The following is a 22,238-nucleotide window of genomic DNA, read 5'->3' as shown; positions in this document are numbered from 1 at the left end:
CATATTAATAAAATGCCAAAATAAGTGAAAATGCTTTCATCCCAGGAAGGTCTTAACTTTGAGTGATATTTTATAGATGACAAAAACTTTAAAAATAGAAGAGGGATTAATAAATTTGCTGAGGAAACATTAATTGGAAACTAAAGACAGAAGAATCACAGAGCCTCCATTACATTTCCCAAGATCTTCCAGAGAAATCAGAACAGGGATATCATCATATGGAAACCGAAGAATCCCTTTCTCCCCCAAATTAGGAAATAAACAAAATGATTTCTGTCTCACTGGCAAGAGTGTCAGGCCATGTCAATAATTTTGAGGAAAAAAAAAAAATATATGTGTGTGTGTGTGTGTGTGTGTGTGTGTGTGTGTGTGTGTGTGTGTTTCTCAGAGAAGTTCTAGATCTGAATTGTGAAGTTTTATTGTTAAAGGACCATGATTTATTCTGTTCTATCAGTAGTTATATAATTAAAATTCTCTCCCACAAAACATTCAAAATTTCCTTTTTTTATGATGCATGTTTAAATTTTACATCATATTTGTGCTTGTAAAAATGAAATTAAAAAGTGACTTGTAAAATGTTCAAAATATGTTGTACATTCCTATTCAGCATTTAATTGAGCTCAATATTTGTTGAATGCTATTACTTGCCAAATATTTTCTTTGTATGGACATTTTACATTCTCTAAATGATAAGGAAGTTGCATCTCTTGTAACAGGATTCCATTCACCACAGTTTTTCCCGTCACTGCCAGTAGCAACAAAAACTCAATATAGTCTCTAATGCTTCACTTGTGATAGCAGATTAACCTAACAGAAAATCAATAAACCTAACAAATATTTATTTATTTGTTTATTTTAAATATTTTTTTAGTTGTAGATGGGCACAATACCTCTACTTTATTTATTTATTTTTATGTGGTGCTGAGGATTGAACCCAGTGCCTCCCACATGCTAGGCAAGTGCTCTAACCCCCAGCTGTAGCCCCAGCCCCACATATTTATTTCTAAAGCCACTGAAGGAAATGACTTTTGAAAGGTCATTTTTTATTAACCTATTTCCCCACCCTTCTTCTCCCCACCCTCCTACTGGGATTTAAACCCAGGAGCACTCTACAACTAAACTATATCCCAGCCTTTTTTATTTTTTTTTGATACAGAGTGCCCCTAAGTTGCTTCACTGGCCTTGAACTTGGGCAGCTATCCTGCCTCAGCCTCCCAACTACCTGGGATCACAGTCATGTACCACCACACAGTTTTGAAAACTTTTTTTTGTGTGTGTGTGTGAATTTTTTTTTTATTGTAAACAAATGGGATACATGTTGTTTCTCTGTTTGTACATGGCGTAAAGGCATACCATTTGTGTAATCATAAATTTACATAGGGTAATGTTGTTTGATTTGAAAACTTTTTTTAAAAATATTTTTTTATTGATTCATTGTAGTTATATATAATGATGGAATTTGTTGTTACATATTCATACATGCACACAACAATATAATTTGACCAGTATTATTCCACAGCCCTACCCCCTTCCTCCCCACCTGTACCCCCTGGTCCCTTTCCTCTACTGATCTCCCTTTGATTTTCATGATTCCTAACACTCCCCCACTCACTCACCCCACCGCCTGCCACCTGCCACCTTTCTTTTCCTTTTCCCTCTCTAGCTTCCACATGAGAGAAAATTTATGACCCTTGATCTTCTGAGTTTGGCTTATTTCACTGAACATAATAGTCTCTAGTTCTATTTATTTTCCTGCAAATGACATAATTTTATTTTCTTTATGATTAAATAAAACTCCATTGTGTTTATATATGACATTTTCTTCATCCATTCGTCCCTTGATGGACATCTAGGCTGGTTCCATAGTTTTGCTATTGTAAATTGTGTTGCTATAAATATGGGTATGCATATATGACTGTAATATGATGACTTTAATTCTTGAGGCTAAATACCAAAGAGTGGAATACCTAGGTCATACGGTGGTTTCATGCCTAGCCTTTTGAGAAACCTCCATACTGATTTCCATAGTGGTGTTATACTCATTTACAGCCCCACCAACAATGTATAAGTGGTCTTTTTTTTTTCCACATCCTTTCCAGCATTTATTATTGTTTGTATTCTTCCTAATGGCTGCCATTCTGAATGGTGTGAGATGAACTCTCAGTGTAGATTTGATTTGCATATTCCTAATTGCTAATGATGTTGAACACTTTTCATATATTTGTTGGCCATTTGTATTTCTTCTTTTGAGATGTGTCTGTTTAATTTGCTCATTTAATTGGGTTATTTGTTTTTTTGAGTGTAAAGTTTTTTGAGTTCTTTATGTATTCTAGATATCAATCCTCTGTCGGAAGAGTAACTATAGCTAGCAAAGATTTTTCTCCCATTCTGTAGTTTCTCTCCCCACATTCCTAATTGTTTCCTTTGGTGTGCAGAAGCTTTTTAATATAATGCCATCCCACTTACTAACTCTTGGCATTATTTGCTGAGCTTTAAGGGTCCTATTGAGAAAGTCGTGACCTGTGCCTATGTGCTGAAGTGTTGACTTTCTGTTTTCTTGTAGGAATTGCACAGTTTTGGGGTCTTTTATCCATTTTGAGTTGATTTTTGTGCAGGTTGAGAGATAAGGGTGTAGTTTCATTCTTCTTTATATGGATAACCAGTTTTCCTAATCCCATTTGTTAAAAAGGCTTTCTTTTCTCCAATACATGTTTTTGGTACCTTTGTCAAGAATCAGACGACTGTAAATGTGTGGGTTTGTCTTTGTGTCTTCTTTTCTGTACCATTGGTCTATGTGTCTGTTTTTATGCCAGCGCCATGCAGTTTTTATTACTATAGCTCTGTAGTAAAACTTGAAGTCAGATATTGTGATGCCTCCAATATTACTTTTTTGGTTTCCAATTGATTTGACTATTCTTGGTCTTTATTCCTTCAAGTGAATTTTAGGACTATTTTTTTAGAGTTCTGCAAAGAATGTCATTGGTATTCTGATGAGGATTGCATTGAATCTGTGTATTACTTTTAGTAGTATAGACATTTTAACAATATTAATTCTGCCCGTCCATGAACATAGGAGGTCTTTCCATCTTCTTATGTCTTCTTTCTTTCTTCAGTGTTCTGTAGTTTTCATTTACAGGACTTTCACTTCCTTGGTTAGATTTATTCCTAAGGTTTTTGTTTGTTTGTTTTTGTTTTTGTTTTGTTTATAAGACTATTGTGAATGAAATTATCTGATTTCTTTCTCAGCAGATTCATTGTTGGTATATAGGAAAAGTATTAATTTTTGTATGTTGATTTTGTGACCTGCTACTTTGCCCAATTTGCTCTTAGCTCTAGCAGTCTTTCGGTGAAGCTTTATTTTTTACTTTTTATTTTTTTTAATATTCTCGGTCATCTGCAAACAATGATAATTTGACTTCTTCCTTTCCTATTTTTATGCCTTTTTTTTCCTTCTCTTGTGAAGGTCCTATTTTTAAAGTACAATTTAAGCTCCGTTTTTAAATGAGGAGAACCAATATCACAATACGTCCTTGGCTTAACAAGCACCTTCAGAAATAGTATTTGTTATTATCCAACGGTATCCCCAAATGCTTTTCGTTGCCCTTTTTTTGTCTATCAATGAGTTTCTCCACAGAAATGTGCTACCGTTATTCCTCTAGTATACTATTATTCATGTGATGAAAAAACTAGGAAAGAGATTTCCTTGTATTTTTCCACTTAGGTTTTGCTTATTTTTCTTTTAAATATGGTTTTATTCTCAGGAAAGCCTGAGATCAGAAGGGAACTGATCTTTGATTTGGCCTTCTCCCTGTAATGCTTGCTTCCAGCCAATTGCCATTCTAGCTAAGGACATGGAGTCTACTAAATCATCTTAGCTGGAAGAGCAAGGTAAAGCTCAAACTCTTAACCAGAAGTTTAAAAAATCTGTGGTCAACATAATTGCAACTTGTTAGGCATGAGCCCTTTTAAAATAGTTGTTTAAGTATTATGCTAACCATATGACTTAGCAGATAGTCTGTTCTTTATAATACCTCTTCATCAGAGTAGAAGTGAGTTTGTGTATGTGTGTGTATTTCATATACTAATGAAATTTAATAATTAAAATTTTATTGGCATTTCTGGATAAGTGGGTGACTTTGGTTGTTATCATTCCAATTATAAACAATGTTTTCCTTTTCTTATATGAACTCTAAAAAGAATGCAGTGGGAAGACCACAGAATCAGAATGCCAGTCTGGTTTGTGGGAGACATTAAAAGAAACTGTGTTATGATTAGAAGAAACTGTTCACAAGAGGGAGCTCACATAAGTGCAAGAACCAGCACATTCACAGCCCAGTGTACACCTCAGTCTGATTACTACAGAGATGTGTCTGTGCTTGGAAAAAAATAAGATAGGTATTAAAGGATCATTTGTTAATTTGTTTGATAAGAATTAAAATGTGCAAGTAATTTTTAATTATATGCAAGTAGCTTATTTTTGTGACTCTGATTGTCAGAAAAAGCATACATTTGTGGTTCAGGGTTTCTTAATGACTAGCACATTTAACGCTTTACCTGTATCAACAAAAGAACGTTATTACTTTCATAAGGTATGGGGGAAAATATACTGTTTGCATTCTTCAGAATTCATGAAAATATTTCATTGATTCAAAGCTAGAAAAATCTCCTAGCCTTTTAATAATAAAGCTAGTATTTATTAATACTGAGTTTGGGACCTTACTTAGATATGGCCTCTACGAGTCTACTCTTACTTCAGATCATTTGTTCAACAAATTAAGCATTTATTAGGTAGCAAACAGTATACTCAGCACTGCAGATACCATGAACAAATAACTATAGTCCCTGCTACCATGGAGCTTACATTCATCAGGATGAGGAACAAGTAGATGTCCAATATATGAATAACTAAATTAAAATTGTGGTAAGATCCAAGAACAAGAACAGGATGCTGTATTAGTATAGGTTGGACAGTAGTTTGATAAGCTAGTGATTAAAGCATTGAAATTGATTGATGATGTACAAATTACAAGATTGTGGAATCCCAGAACTAGATGAGACCTTTAAAGTCATTTAGTTCAACCATTCATCCAGAACGTATTTCTTATAAGTCATTTGATTAATGCTGATATTTGAATTTTTGGCGGGGGGGGGCACACTACTGGAGTTCAAACCCAGGGCCTTACCCATGCAGAGCACATGTACTACTGCTAAGCTACATTCCCCAGCCCAGTTTGACTGTTTTTACTTAGAAAAATACATTTTCATACAGTTCAACCTAATGTAAACATGTATTAAATACTGTGCTGGGTCAGAACTGTGTAAAATGGATTAATGAAGGGAATTCTACCCAGCTCCATATGTGGAAAGAGATGTAAAGCCAAACAGTACTTATTTGCAGAAATAAAATGGCTTAAGTGGCTTCACCTTTATAAAATGAACCTAGTTGATGCCAATTTGAGTATTCTAAATGTGTGATCAAAACTATCAAACTCTGAGGCCATTCCTAACCGGTGAGTCTTTTCTATACTTACATGGCCTTAGCTTGAGTTAATGGCATACATAGTGAAGCACGTGTGCATGCTTCTCTAGCTTTTGGGGAGAACTCCCTCATGCTATAGGAAAAGATTAATATTTTGTTGATTATTTCAATCTCTACCTCAGAAACTGCGTTTCCCTGGCCATGGCAACACAGCACATGGCTGTGAGTTCATAGACAGTGAAGGTGAAGTGAAAAATTACTCAAAGAAGCAGCTGATACTGATTGGCATCTCACCTATTACAAATAGGTCTCAATTGAACTAGTGATGAAATAACTCTTTCCTTGGTTTTTAATTCTGTTGACTTCAGTTAGGTACTTGTAACCTCATAAGCCAGAGGTGAATTCCTTAATGTTATTGTTTCATCACACAACATAACCAGTGCTAGGCTCTGACATGGAAAAATGGATATGCTGTGGTACCTATTCTCAAGTTATTCTGAAGTACACCTAAGACTAGAAACCTTAAAAAAGGTTTGATGAGTAAAATATATGCTTCCTTCCATAGGTCCATTTGTTCATTCTTCTATCATTTATTAAGTTTCTACTAATGTCCAGCATTTTTCTAAGCTTTCGAGATAAGTGAGAAATAAGATAAAAGTTGTTGATACTAGCTTTACCCCCCCCATAATGTATCTCACATTCTGAAAGGGAAGAGTCATTAAATATCAATATCTAATACAATGTTCAGTAAAGTGAAATGAGAAGACTGTGAAGGACAAAGAGGAGACTGAGAAAAAAGTTACAGAAGAGAAATGTGATCAACCCTGGCTAGGAAATGAGGAAAGCCATACTAAGAAAATGGTTTTGGAGGATAGATAGAAGTATACAGGCAAACTGAGCAGAAGAGGGACTTCCAGAGAGAGAAGGAACAGCACCAAGTCTGGGAGGCATAAAACAGGGCATTAAGACTGCTAATGCACACTTGTACAAAAGACTTAACATAGAAATTAATGAGGTATGCTATTTCATTTCCTTTGAAGAGTGTAGAATATGGAATAACAATGTCTTTGCATTTAAGAAAAGTTGTTTCCTCAACAAGTATTCTCTGATTTCTTCAGGTATTAGAACTTAAGGTAGTAAAAGTGTTTTTTGCAGAACACAATAAAATATTGTTGTAATTAGCCTTCAGGTATCTGAAAATGGTCAGTATCGACCTGGTATTAAGCAACACCCTTGACTTCTAGAAGGTTAATAAGCAGTTCTGGATTCTAACATTTAAAAAAAAATAGAAGAAAATTGCACATTTAAGAAGTTTACATATATAAACTTTTTTGGCATTTGGGAAAAGATTATTTTTCTATTTTATCAACAGAAGAATAATAGTGTTGCTCAGCAGTGTCATTTGAGAACTGCTGCACTACAGCATATTCATCCACTAGATAACTGTCTGTGAATCATTAGGGGCTCACTGTCTCTTGTAGCAGGCAGACCCTTCAAAAGGCTACTTCAGTATTTCAGTGACTCTGACTTCCTTCTATGGAACTGAAATCTCCCTCCCTGTAACTCAGACTTACTGCTCTCAGTTTTAAGTCTGGAATAGAATTATGAAAATCATGACTATTTCTTAGAATTATTTCTGAGGAATAACGTGTAAAATTAATATTTATATTATTTTAAGGTTGATTATAAATGGCAGTTAATGATATATATTTGTACTACCTTTGGTAAGAAAAGGGTATAAGGGTTGTTGTTATTTCATACAGGAAAAGGCAGAAATCTGTGAACCGTTTTCATAGTCTCTCAGTTTGTACATTTCTGCATAACTTTAGTTTATACCTTTCTTCTCCTATGATTTGTATTTCAGTAGCAGCAGGGATTAAAGGAGCAGGTTGTTTGAAATAGAAATAGGAAGCCAAAAGTAAAAGCAGAGGAAAATGCAGTATTAAAGCAGTATGTTTCCTGAAGGAATTTGAGACTAGATCACCAAATATAAATTATGAGGAAATTAAAAGAGAAACATTATTTAAATAATCCAGATCTAGGGAGAAAAAGAGAAGGGGGGAAAGGAGTGCCAAAGGACATGGATATATTCATATATACACTACTAACTAATGTATATACAAATGTGTACCTGTGTGTATATATGATTATCTCATGTGTGAGTTACATATTACATATAAGATTACACACGCACACACACACACACACACATACACATACAGGTAGATAGACAGAATGTGTGTGATTCCATTCACTGTTAAATGGCAGGTTACAGATTGATACTGTGTTCTTTTGTCTGTTCTGTTCTACTGCCTGAAATGGCAAGCAGAGTCCACTATGATTCAAAGTGAATTTTTTAATTGATCATTCCTTACATGCTAGACTCAGCAACTGAAAAACTGTTTGTTAGGTCATCATACCAATGATGAAGATTACATCATTGACCTGCCTTCCATTTTTGGAATATAAGAAGAAAAAAAAATTGTAGAAATATGTCTGATTTTAAAACAAACGAAAATGATGACTGGGAACAGTGATATTGTCTATAATTTCATCATATCTAGTAGAAAATTAGTAGAATCACTTTATAAAATTAATTTTCATTATCCTCTATTTAAAAATAGAGTTCTAGCTTAAGATGAACAAAAGTCTTTAGGGAAATAAAAATTTTGTTTCTTTTGTAAATGTAATATATTTCCATTGTGATGAGTTAAATCAGTCTGCATAAGTAAGGTACTTTAAAAGAAAGTAATGTGTGTTGGTAGACTTCTGTGTTCATATCAGCTGTAAGTTATTGAATTTTTCTACATCAAAATGTTTCTATTTTCATTCAGCACATGAACATTCAAAAGAAAAATATCAGAAATTTGCTTTATTTTTCTATACTTAAAATGGGACAGAACTGAAATAGATTGCTTTTAAAAAGATTGCTTTCACTTCTTAAGTCAGAGAAGCACACACCCACCCTCCTATCCCCTGGAATAGGAAGAATGAATTACCTAGCTTGGTAAATCACATTGCTACAGTAGACCAAGTAGACCAGACGGTCTGCACCAGAGCTATTGAGAGAGAGACACAGCAGTGAGTGAGTAAGCAAGGGTGGCTATTGTTTAGTACTCTCTAGCAAAAGAACAGGGCGGGGAGGGGGTGGGGGGGTTGAGTTTGACTGGCATTGGCTCTGGCTTTTCTGCATTCCAAACTGTCTGAAGCACAGAGTGAGAGCAAAAGGAGAGAGAGAGAGAACACGAAAGCAAGCACAGGCGAAAACAGTATGCAAAGTGTTTTGAGTTTCTGACTGGCATGCCAGAAAGATCATGTTAGCAACATCCAGAAACTTCACAGAATGCAAATCCCAGGTAAGAGTCTCTAGAATCTGAAACTGAAATTAAAAGTTGCATATTTCCAGGGATATGGTTTTTATTATGCAAATGTAGTAACTATTTACCTTTGCCATTACTGGTTTAAAAAATAGAAAAATAGGTTGGTTTTCTTTAGTGTGGGTTCACATAAATACTGTGTGAAGATTTTCTGTCAGCATTTCAGTACAAAATTCAGCATAAATATAGTCCTCTGAGATTAAACAGATAGTGAGCATAGCAAAATATTAATGCTGTAACATTTACTTGTTCTTTTAATAATATGAAGCGGATTTTTATTCTGGATCTTCCTTGGAATTCTTTATGAAATAACCAGTATAGCTGAGGGAGACAGAATATACCCACCATCAAGATTTTCAGTGTCCTTAGAATCTCAGTAGCATGTAATCAATCTGTGTCATTCAGAGTTCAACAGGTTGGATCTTCAGGCAACAGTCAGAGCACAGATGAGAGTGTTGCTTGCTCTTTTTGATCAAGGTTGGCTTTTTAATATTCTCTGCCTTAGATGACAAGTTAGAAACTTTAACTGATTGACTCATTAAAAGTTGAATCTGAAAGAGACTTTAGAGATTATCTACAGTCCAGTCTCTCCATTTTCACTGAGAACCTTGAGGTCTGAGGGGCTTAATACTTGGTCAGGTTCAGAGTTAGGAACAGGTTTTAAATGAAAACCTAGATTTTCTAATTCTCTGTTTATTTCTTTTTACATTTAGATTTTATTGTTGTCTATGTTAGGTTCGCTGGTCTCAGGATTGATGAATTATTGCCTAAATAGAACAAATGCAAGTCGAAAGATCAATAGAGGGAAGGGAGCAGGGAGCAGGGTATGGGGAGAGGGAAGGGGTAAGAAAGGTACTGGGTCTGAATTAGAACAAGCTGTATTCCATGCTTGTGTAATCATGTCCAAATGGATTCCTACTGTCAGGTATAACTAAAAGGAACCAATCTTTTTTTTTTAAAAATAAAGAAATCTTGTGGGGAAGAAAGAATAAGGAATGGGTGTCCTCAAAGAGCATGTATCAGGCTCTTGACCAAAACCAAAATTATATAAAAAAGATTTGTCAAAAGGAAAAAATTAGCTTTCTGTATATTGTATATTGTATATTGTTTTTATATAAATTAAATGGGTATGACATACTCTGAATATCTGCATGTGAAATTAAAACTTTCAAATTGATTCTCTCCATTTATTAGAGTCCTCTGTTACTTATCTCATGAATTTCATGAATTATGTTTTATGGGGTGACTTAAGTGGAGGATCTTGAGAGTCACAACAGACAATGAACATCTGTCTTCATACATTTTCATTTATTCTCTAAAAAAGGTTGCTGCCCTTTCATTTTTCTACAGACCATTGTGGCGATGAGAGAGGCCACACTATTCTAGTGAGCTAAATAGTAAAGATAGCCACTGTCAAAAGGATCTGTCATGGCTCTTTACAACTCCTGGGAACCAGTTAGCCTGATTTGGCTGCAAGCATAGTGAAGGGATGCTGTTGTCCTTTTGTATTAAAGCCTGACCTGTTCATTCCAGTTTTCTGCTGGGTCTGTGTAAGTTCAGTACTGATTTACAAGTCTGTGTGAGATGGGCACTGAGTTATAAGGAATAGTTTCATTACTGCTCTGGGCTATCAGGAAACCCATTGCAAAGCGAATTCTCCACCCAGTAGGGAACAAGAGACCGTTTGTCCTACTGGAGAAGGCATTATTTAAGCGCACTGTTTATAAGAGAACTGGAGACTATGAGAATGAGTTCTATCCAACTTGGCAGTATTCATGTTGTATTACATGGGGCTTAGATTTTTCTCTTAGCTTTTATTCTACCTTAAATATGTGAAAGGACTGTCCTGATAGATGTATGTGTTATATGTTATATGTGTGCATCGTGTGACAGGGAGAGAGAGATTACGATGAACCTTTAACCCAGCGTATTTCTGATGCCAGAAACTATCAGAAGTCATTAATCTACTGGTGGTGTTTTAATGCCTTAAATTGAAAGAAATTATTTCATTAACTAACCTAATGATTATAAAACTCACTCTCATGCATTAGGAAGAGGAGAATATTAGAAGAAAACAATCTTCCTTTCATTTACTAAATATGCATGTCAGATTATACAGGTTTATGCATTCTGGGTTGGAGAAAAGAATAATAAGGTGCTTACTTTGTGACTAAAGACAAATTATAAGTGGGAATGGAATGAGTGGAGTGAAATGAGTGGAATGAGAAAAGAGACTCTCATATGTATATTAAATAGTTTACTTTTGATTAGTGTTTTCTTGAAGGCAGGCCTATTTTCACTACTCATGTTTTTTTCCTTATATTTTTTGAAATTTTTTTTCTGTGACCTACCTATATCTTCCTGTAAATATAGTTTATATATTAAATTTTCAAAGAGGGTGAAGAGTACTGCAATATAATGTTTTTCTTATAAATATTTGGCCATAGTTGATCAAAACTTTGACTTGTTCAGAGGAATTATTTCTCCTTTTCTGCTGCAGTTTCTTTCTACCTCTTGGACATAATTCTATTTTGTATTCTAGTTAAATCCTGAAGAATGAAATCTCTTTAAACAAAAATGAAAGCAAAAGACCAGAGGCAAGGACTTGAGTCTGGACATGTAAAATGTTATGAGCTGTTACATTAATTCCTTATTCATGAAAGTTAACCTGGTTATGTACTCAAAGCACTGGAAATCCCAACTTGATTCTTTCCCTTCTGCTCCTATCTTGACCTTAGGTGTTCTCTAAACAGAAAAAAGTCATACATTCTTTTTGTTCTCCTCTGTCCTTTCACGCTCCCTAGTGGTTGTTCATGGTTATTCTTGTTTTTTATTTATTTATTTTTTATTTTTTTAATTATTTTTTAATTTTTTTATTTTTTGCAGACTGCATTTTGATTCATTGAGTCAGTGACTCTTGTGAAATATGTTTCACCTGATTCTTGCACTTGAAATGCATAAACTTTCTTAAAATACCTGATTCCTAAGTACAGAATCCCAGGGAAATTTTTTTGTCCTCTTCTCTTATTCCTAGTGAACAGTGATATGGGAAAATGAGTCATGACTTAGCAATATAAATTCTTTTATTGCCAATTTTTTTAAAGTGCTGGTGATTTATCAGAATTCCACATTTAATTGTGAGTATAAGAAAGACAAATGAATCAGCAATTAAAATTCAGATAAAAGTCTTTGTCCTCTCTGGCACCTTCTTTGCCCCTACTCACACCTACTATTAAGCTGAATTGGAAGTACTATGAACTTAAATATGTGAAGAGGGAACCAATGAGATTATGTTGGTATTTGGCTCATGGAACTACACATTTCTGTCATTCTCCGGTTTACAATATTTATGAATAAATGAGTTATTGAAAGAGCACTTTAAAAACTTAGTTTATATTTGTGTATAGTCTTGTTCTTTAAAGAAGAAAAACTGTCTGCTTTCATTTGCTCTTTCTTATGGCAAATCTTAGAAAATAAACAACTTGAGCTTCCAGGATCAAACTGGCATCATTCAGCTCACAAATCATATGTCACCTCTGATAGCCAACCTTTTAGACAAGTTGCCAACGCTCATAACTTGAATCTGATTCCACAGATACCTTTGAAAAACAATAATAGTAATGTGTAGTTCTTCATATTACCATTAGTTTATGTGAAAACTAGAAAAACTTTCTTTTGCCAAAATACTTCAAACGAGTTGTGTGTGGTTGACTTGATTTCTGGTCTCCTGAGTCAGATAGGAAAGATAAGATGTTTGGATCCCTATTTCAGTAGTTCCTTTTCCAGAACACCTGGAATATTAAGTGCTAAGTAAGTAAAGGAAATAGAATTAAAAAAAGAAGTGATATGTCAAAGCTCAAGAAGAGCCACAAAAAAAAATCTAACCTGTGTGAGAAAACAGAATTAGGTTTGTTCAGTCGAAGGACAGAAGAAGAATATGATGTCTGTTACCAGGGAAGGATGATCATCTCTTGTGTACTAAGAGTTCATTTCTCAGATTTTGTTCAGTATGATTGTAGAATTTATTCAGCATTTTTTCAGTATGGGAAACTGAGCATATGATAGAGGAATTGTATCACAAAGTATCTGGTTTGCTTTTAATGAATATTACACAGCTGAAGTATAAGGAGATTTTTTTTTTCTTTTTTTCTTTCTTTTTTTTTTTTTTTTTTGCGATGCTGGGGATTGAACCCAGGGCCTGTGCTTGTAAGGCAAGCACTTTACCAACTGAGCTATCTCCCCAGCCCTAAGGAGATTTTTAATTAGTTAAAATCTTTATTTCAGGGGCTGGGATTGTGGCTCACTGTCAGAGCACTTGCCTAGCATGTGTGAGGCACTGGGTTTGATCCTCAGCACCACATAAAAATAAATAAATAAAATAAAGGTATTGTGTTCATATACAACTAAAAATATTTTTAAAGATCTTTATTTTATTGTTCATATTATTTGCTAAATATGACCTAAAATTTCCTTTGAAGCCTTTTACCTCCACTTGAAGTTCAGTGAAGTGTCACTGTATTTTCCTGAAACAATATCAGACCATTTTACACAAGTAGCATCATTTTACTTATAAATATTTATATAGCTATAACTTAAAGTTTTAAAATGTATTTTTATTAGTTTTTTTATTCCCTTCCCCCACAAAAGCAACATTCAGTAAATGATTGGTTATCAACTTTTATAGGTAAATTTTTGTTTTTAAAAAGTGTTTTTTCCCTCTAAATTAGAGCCCATGCCATTCTCTTGTCATCTGTGAAAGAAGATATTGACCATTTTTAAACCAAAACAAAAACATGGTATAAAGAAGTTGCTGCTATTCTTACAAGAAATGAAAACTAGTCTTCCTTGGAAATCTTTTAAACTTATACAAGACCAAAATGTACTACAAATAAGGAATTTATTATTTATAAAAGGCAGAATTCTAGTAGAAGTACAGTGTTTGTCCACTGTGCCTCAGTAGAACAGCTTAGGTCAACTCTTGATGACACTGCTTTATTTTTGTTTTGTTTTGTTTAAACAGAAGGGTATCTAAAAACCAAAAGTCATTCTTTTATGTGGTCATCTTTAAAAGGAACGCCAAACAATTATTTAAGTTTTTCTCAGAGGCACATCTTAACTATGAATAAACTTCAAAATGTATATTTAACAATGAAATCTTAATTAACAAGCAATAGTGAACTTAAAGAGTGTGGTGATTTCATTGCTCTAAACTGCAGTGGTGTTTTTTTAAAGCTTTCTGGTAGGTTTCTCCCAGTGTCAGAAATTATAAACCTGTTTTCATTTTCCTTAAAGGTAGACTTTCCTATTTTCCCCTGTCAAACCTGTGTACTGGAGAAGAGGAACTTTTAAGGCTCTTTGTGTTAAGTCTAGAGGTTATTTATGTTCCATTTTCTCTTATAGCCTGAAAAAAGACATTTAAAATTTTTAATTCCCAATCACAATATATAAAGAACTCCTACACATCAGTGAGATAAAAGGAACACTGGAATGTTCATTTCACAAAAGAGACCATTCAGTCTATGAAAAGGTGCTCAGTCTTTTGTTCAACCCAACAGGGCTACACCCCCATCAAAATGTCTAGAATGAGAAAAACAGAAAATATGAACTCTTGCCAAGGGTCTAGAACAACAAAATTTCTCATACTACTGTTAGGAGTGTAGATTTGTGCATTTACGTTGGAGAACTACATGGTAGTTTCAAATAAAGTTGAGCAGTGTTCCATTCATAGCAGTTCCTCTCCCATTTATGTACCCAACAGAAGTGCAAATATTAGATTATTGGAAGACCTGTACAATAAATGCTAACAACAGCACTGTTTATAAGAGTTAAAATCAGAAACTACCCAGGTGCTCATCAGCAGTAGAATGGATAATTGTGGTTTGCTTCCACAGTGGACTTCTATATAGTGATGAAAAAGAACAACTACTGCCTGGTACAACAGAGTGGATAAATGATGGAAGACAAGATAGTGATCATCTTTATGGGGGCAATAACTGCAAAGAATATATAAAGGAAGTTTAGGATGTAGTAATGTTTTTGTTGTTGTTTTAATCCAGATTCTAGTTACCTGTATAAATTCAATTTGGGCAAATTTATTGGCCTATGTACTTATTATATGTACAATTCTCTGAATATGTGTTATGCTGTAGTAAAAAGTTCTAGAATAATACTCCATTTTGTTAGAACAAACAAAAGAAGAAAATACACACAGAGGGGAAAAAAAAAACCTCTTGGCAAGCTTCTAGATTGATGGTATAATGTTGTTTGAAAGTCCTTTTTCTTTATGCAGGAGGTGAAGTGTGACATCAAGTTTATTCTTATTGAAATTGTACTGCACACACACACACACACACACACACACACACACACACACTTAGGGATCATTTAAGAGGTTAAATGGGAAAAGCATCAGAAAGGCCAGGCCTATACATGTGTCCTCAAAACAAAATTGCATTACATGAATCTAATAACACTTCAGCACTGGACTTTTTTTATATTCTTTGAGCTTACTGAATAAAACACTATTCTCATATATCATACCTTAATATAAAAACATTTTATAGTAGTAATATACAGTGTGTGTGTGTATATATATATATGTATATATATATCTTGTTGTCTACAAGGATATGCATCTACTTACACTGAACACATTAATTTTACATACAGTTACTAATGAGTTAATGTTGCAAATTTATTTTATTTTTTTTTTTTTACTCTTTTTTTTTTATTGTAAACAAATGGGATACATGTTGTTTCTCTGTCTGTACATGGCGTAAAGGCATACCATTTGTGTAATCATAAATTTACATAGGGTAATGTTGTTTGATTCATTCTGCCATTTTTTCCCTTCCGCCCCTCTCCTCCCCCCCTTCCCCTCCACCTATACAGTTCTTCCTTCCTCCATTCCTGCCCCCCTCCCTAAACCCAACTCCGACCCCAACACTAACCCTTCCCACCCCCCATTATGTGTCATCATCCACTTATTAGCGATATCATTCTTCCTTTGGTTTTTTGAGATTGGCTTATCTCACTTAGCATGATATTCTCCAGTTTCATCCATTTGCCTGCAAATGCCATAATTTTATCATTCTTTATGGCTGAGTAATATTCCATTGTATATATATATATACCACATTTTCTTTATCCATTCATCAATTGAAGGACATCTAGGTTGGTTCCACAATCTGGCTATTGTGAACTGAGCAGCTATGAACATTGATGTGGCTGTATCTCTGTAATATGCTGATTTTAAGTCCTTTGGGTATAGGCCAAGGAGTGGGATAGCTGGGTCAAATGGTGGTTCCATTCCAAATTTTCTAAGGAATCTCCACACTGCTTTCCAGAGTGGCTGCACTAATTTGCAGCTCCACCAGCAATGTAAGAGTGTACCTTTCTCCCCACGTCCTCGCCAACACCTGTTGTTGTTTGTATTCTTGATAATCGCCATTCTAATTGGGGTGAGATGGAATCTTAGGGTGGTTTTGATTTGCATTTCTCTTATTACTAGAGATGTTGAACATTTTTCCATATGTTTGTTGATTGCTTGTATATCTTCTTCTGTGAAGTGTCTATTCATTTCCTTAGCTCATTTGTCAGTTGGATTATTGACATTCTTGGTGTAGAGTTTTTTGAGTTCTTTATAGATTCTGGAGATTAGCGCTCTATCTGAAGTATGATTGGCAAAGATTTTCTCCCACTCTGTAGGCTCTTTCTTCGCATTGCTGATAGTTTCCTTTGCTGAGAGAAAGCTTTTTAGTTTGAATCTATCCCAGTTATTAATTCTTGCTTTTATTTCTTGTGCTATGGGAGTCCTGTTGAGGAAGTCTGGTCCTAAGCCGACATGTTGAAGCTCTGGACCTACTTTTTCTTCTATAAGATGCAAGGTCTCTGGTCTGATTCCGAGATCCTTAATCCATTTTGAGTTTAGTTTCATGCATGGTGAGAGATATGGGTTTAGTTTCATTCTGTTGCATATAGATTTCCAATTCCCCCAGCACCATTTGTTGAAGAGGCTATCTTTTCTCCATTGCATATTTTTGGCCCCTTTGTCCAGTATGAGGAAATTGTATTTATTTGGGATTGTGTCCGTGTCCTCTATTCTGTACCATTGATCCACCTTTCTATTTTGGTACCAATACCATGCCGTTTTTGTTACTATTGCTTTGTAGTAGAGTTGAAGATCTGGTATTGCGATACCCCCTGCTTCACTCTTTCTGCCAAGGATTGCTTTAGCTATTCTGGGTTTTTTATTCTTCCAGATGAATTTCATAATTTCTTGCTCTATTTCTGTAAGGTACATCATTGGGATTTTAATTGGAATTGCATTGAATCTGTATAGCACTTTTGGTAGTATGGCCATTTTGACAATATTAATTCTGCCTATCCAAGAACATGGGAGATCTTTCCATCTTCTAAGGTTTTCTTGAATTTCTTTCTTTAGTGTTCTGTAGTTCTCATTGTAGAGGTCTTTCACCTCTTTTGTGAGATTGATTCCCAAATACTTTATTTTTTTTCGAAGCTATTGTGAATGGGGTAGTTTTCCGAATTTCTCTTTCTGAAGATTCATCGCTTATGTATAGAAATGCCTTAGATTTATGTGCATTGATCTTATATCCTGCTACTTTACTGAATTCACTTATGAGATCTAAAAGTTTTCTGGTGGAATTTCCTGGTTCCTCTAAGTATACCATCATATCATCAGCAAATAGGGATAGTTTGAGTTCTTCTTTTCCTATTCGTATCCCTTTAATTTCTTTGGTCTGTCTAATTGCTCTGGCTAGAGTTTCAAGGACGATATTGAATAGAAGTGGTGAAAGAGGGCATCCCTGCCTTGTTCCAGTTTTTAGAGGGAATGCTTTCAGTTTTTCACCATTTAGAATGATATGGGTTTAGCGTAGATGGCCTTTACAATGTTAAGGAATGTTCCCACTATCCCTATTTTTTCTAGTGTTTTGAGCATGAAGGGGTGCTGTATTTTATCAAATGCTTTTTCTGCATCTATCGAAATAATCATGTGATTCTTGACTTTAAGTCTATTGATATGGTGAATGACATTTATTGATTTCCTAATGTTGAACCAACCTTGCATCCCTGGGATGAAACCCACTTGATCATGGTGCACTATCTTTTTAATATGTTTTTGTATGCAATTTGCTAAAATTTTGTTTAGAATTTTTGCGTCGATGTTCATCAAGGATATTGGTCTGAAATTTTCTTTCCTCGATGTGTCTCTGTCTGGTTTAGGAATCAGGGTAATATTGGTTTCATAGAATGAGTTTGGGAGAGTTCCCTCCTCTTCTATTTTCTGGAATACTTTGAGAAGTATTGGAATGAGTTCTTCTTTAAAAGTTTTGAAGAACTCGGCTGAGAACCCATCTGGTCCTGGACTTTTCTTTGTTGGAAGGCTTTTGATGACTTCTTCTATTTCATTACTTGAAATTGGTCTATTTAAATTGTGTATGTCCTCCTCGTTCAGTTTAGGCAATTCATATGTCTCTAGAAACCTGTTGATGTCTTTGAAATTTTCTATTTTGTTGGAGTATAGATTTTCAAAATAGCTTCTAATTATGTTTTGTATTTCAGTCGTGTCTGTTGTGATATTTCCTTGTTCATTCCGAATTTTAGTGATTTGGGTTTTCTCTCGTCTTCTCTTTGTTAGTGTGGCTAAAGGTTTATCAATTTTGTTTATTTTTTCGAAGAACCAACTATTTATTTTGTCAATTTTTTGTATTGTTTCTTTCGTTTCAATTTCGTTGATTTCAGCCCTCAGTTTAACTATTTCCTGTCTTCTACTACTTTTGGTGTTAGTCTGTTCTTCTTTTTCTAGGGCTTTGAGCTGTAGTATTAGGTCATTTATTTTTTGAGTTTTACTTCTTTTATTAAATGCGCTCCATGAAATAAATCTTCCTCTAAGTACTGCTTTCATAGTGTCCCTTAGGTTTTGATATGATGTTTCTTTGTTCTCGTTTACCTCTAAGAATTTTTTAATTTCCTTCCTAATATCTTCTGTTATCCATTCATCATATAGTAGCATATTGTTTAATCTCCAGGTGTTGGAGTAGTTTCTGTTTTTTACTCTTTCATTAATTTGTAACTTCAATCCATTATGATCTGATAGAATACAAGGTAGTGTCTCTATCTTCTTGTATTTGCTGACATTAGCTTTGTGGCATAATATATGGTCTATTTTAGAGAAGGATCCATGTGCTGCTGAGAAGAAAGTGTATTCGCTCTTGGTTGGATGGTATATTCTATAAATGTCTGTTAAGTCTAAATTATTGATTGTGTTATTGAGATCTATGGTTTCTTTGTTCAATTTTTGTTTGGAAGATCTGTCCAGTGGTGAAAGAGGTGTGTTAAAATCACCTAGAATTATTGTGTTATGGTCTATTTGGTTTCTAAAATTGAGAAGGATTTGTTTAACATACATGGATGAGCCACTGTTTGGGGCATAGATGTTTATGATTGTTATATCTTGCTGATTTATGCTTCCCTTAAGCAGTATGAAATGTCCTTCTTTATCCCTTCTAACTAACATTGGCTTGGAGGCCACATTATCTGAAATGAGTATGGATACTCCAGCTTTTTTGCTGAGTCCATGTGCATGGTATGTTTTTCCCCATCCTTTCACCTTTAGTCTATGGGTATCTCTTTCTATGAGGTGAGTCTCTTGCAGGCAACATATTGTTGGATCTTTCTTTTTAATCCAATCTGCCAGTCTATGTCTTTTGATTGATGAATTCAGGCTATTAACATTCAGGGTTATTATTGAGATATGATTTGTATTCCCAGTCATTTGGTTCATATTTAAAATTTTTGACACATCTTGGTTCCTCCTTTATTTGACAGTTCCTTTAGGATAATTCCTCCCTTTGCTGATTTGCTTCTTTGTTTTTTATCTCTTCCTCATGAAATATTTTGCTGAGAATGTTCTGTAATGCTGGCTTTCTTTTTGTAAATTCTTTTAGCTTTTGTTTACCGTGGAATGATCTTATTTCATCGTCAAATTTGAAGGTAAGTTTTTCTGGGTATAAGATTCTTGGTTGGCATCCATTTTCTTTCAGAGCTTGAAAAATGTTGTTCCAGGCCCTTCTAGCTTTTAGGGTCTGGATTGAAAAATCTGCTGATATCCATATTGGTTTCCCCCTGAATGTAATTTGGTTCTTTTCTCTCACAGCCTTTAAAATTCTGTCTTTATTTTGTATGTTAGGTATTTTCATTATAATGTGCCTTGGTGTGGGTCTGTTGTAATTTTGTGTATTTGGAGTCCTATAAGCCTCTTGGACTTGATTTTCCATTTCATTCTTCAGATTTGGGAAATTTTCTGATATTATTTCTTCAAATAGATTGTTCATTCCTTTGGTTTGTTTCTCTAAGCCTTCCTCAATCCCAATAATTCTCAAATTTGGCCTTTTCATGATATCCCATAGTTCTTGGAGATTCTGTTCATGATTTCTCACCATCTTCTCTGTTCTTTCAACTTTGTTTTCGAGGTTAAATATTTTGTCTTCAATATCTGAAGTTCTGTCTTCCAGCTGTTCTATCCTATTGGTTATGCTTTCTATGGAGTTCTTAATTTGGTTTATTGTTTCCTTCATTTCAAGGATTTCTGTTTGTTTTTTTTTCAATATCTCTAACTCTTTATTGAAATGATCTTTTGCTTCCTGAATTTGCTCTGTTAACTGTCGATTGGTGCGATCGTTCAATGCCTGCATTTGCTCTTTCATCTCATCGTTTGCTTCCCTAATCATTTTAATTATGTACATTCTGAACTCCCTTTCTGTCATTTCTTCTGCCGTGCTGTCGTTGGATTTTATTGAAGTAACATCTAGATTTGTTTGGGGCATTTTCTTCCCTTGTTTTCTCATATGGTTCAGGAATCAGTGGGTCATTAAGATATTGCAGATTTCCTCTATCAACTTATAATGTCCCTGAAGATTGCTAGTATATCCCCTCTTATCCTTCAGTAGCCTGAAGTGTTGGAGGAGGTTGATAATGCAGAGCTCCACGAAGAAGCTGCCTCTCTAGGGGTGGTAACCCTCAGGTGGCGTATATTCCCTGCTAGTGGGCAGAGGTGCCTCCACTTGTTGACCAATGGTCATCCAATGGGGAACTAGACTGCGGGCTGAGGCAAGGCCTGTTTGTGCCTGTGTCTCTGGTTTTACCGTCCCTGTGGGAAAACTTCCCCCGGCCGGGAAGATTCACTCGGTGGGGACGTCTCGCTGGTCAGTTGTCCTCCTAGAGGTTCCCCTCAATCTACATAATGTTGCAAATTTAATGAACCTTTTATTCTCTTGGCTTTAATTGCATTTTGCCTTAAATATATATTTTTAAGCTTTTAAAGGATATAATTCCTTGTTACATTTGAAGAGAAATAATAACATTTAAAGACAACTTTTTCCATCTCTACAAAATGTAAAAGTATCCAACACAACAAATGGAAAATGCTTAATAAATGAGTTTTCTTTGCAGAAAAACAAATATACTATTGAGATCATCCTTTTTTTAGATTAACCTTAGCTACACTGTCTGTCCTTCTTGTTTTAAACTACCAAAATGTGTTTAGTTTGTGTGAGTGTTTTTTTTGTTTTGTTTTGTTTTTAGTGGAAGGATATAGTTTAATTCTATTTCTGAGTTTATCTAAAACAGTCCTCTCCACTAATTCCTTTATATCTCACCTGTTTTTACTCAAATTCAATGTTTTGGTATTAGCATACTACATTAATTTTATATTGCTATATAATCAGTTACTACAACCTTAGTAAGTTAAAACAATATCCATTTATTATTTCACAAATCAGAAAACTAGGCAGACTCAAGCTGAGATTCTTTGCTTGGGATTACAAAGCCAAAAATCAAGGAGTAGGCTTATCAGGAGCACAGAGTCCTCTTTCAGCTTCTTCAGGCTGTCAGCAGAATTCATTTCCTTGAGGTTGTAGGATGGAGAGCCCTTGTTTTTTGCTAGCTGTTGGCAGGGGTTACTCTTAGCTCCTAAAGGTCAACTGTAAGTCCTATTCCCATAGCTCTCTCACTGTGTAGCAACTTACTTCTTCAAAGCCAACAAGAGAATCTTACTCTTGTCAGCTCTGATAAAGTTCAATTTAACACACCACTAATCATGATAGTGACTATAGCATCATCTTTACCATGTAATGTGGACTAGTCAATAGAGTGGTTATCCCATCATATGACAGGTTCCAGGTCCTGCCTACACTCAAGGATAGGGAATTATTCAAGGGTGTGAGTATGCATACCCATGTCATATACACAAATCCTTGGTACGTGAATCTTGTGTTTCTTTGCCCCTCCCCTTCACAATTGAATACCGACCATTCACCAAAGCTAATGACAACCTGCTTCTGGTAGAACTGGCAATTCTC

General features: G+C 34.8%; 1 protein-coding gene across 5 annotated transcripts in view; it reads left to right on the top strand.

Moving 5' to 3' along the window:
• Positions 1–22,238, top strand: part of Rasal2 (RAS protein activator like 2) — a 364,280-nt gene that overhangs the window by 213,638 nt on the left and 128,404 nt on the right. Inside the window, exon 1 of one of the 5 annotated variants that reach the window (XM_047520361.1) lies at positions 8,710–8,835. The exons of the other annotated variants lie outside the window; for them this stretch is intronic. Within the exon in view, the coding sequence (XP_047376317.1) occupies positions 8,823–8,835 (13 nt within the window). The 5' untranslated portion in view covers positions 8,710–8,822. Of the gene's footprint in view, positions 1–8,709; positions 8,836–22,238 lie in introns of those variants that run through there. 5 annotated transcript variants of the gene reach the window in all.

Source organism: Sciurus carolinensis, chromosome 12 (genome assembly GCF_902686445.1).
Source record: "Sciurus carolinensis chromosome 12, mSciCar1.2, whole genome shotgun sequence".
NCBI classification, from domain to species: Eukaryota; Metazoa; Chordata; class Mammalia; order Rodentia; family Sciuridae; genus Sciurus; species Sciurus carolinensis.
The sequence above is the reverse complement of the archived record's forward strand: the minus strand, read 5'-3'. Positions and strand labels throughout refer to the sequence as shown.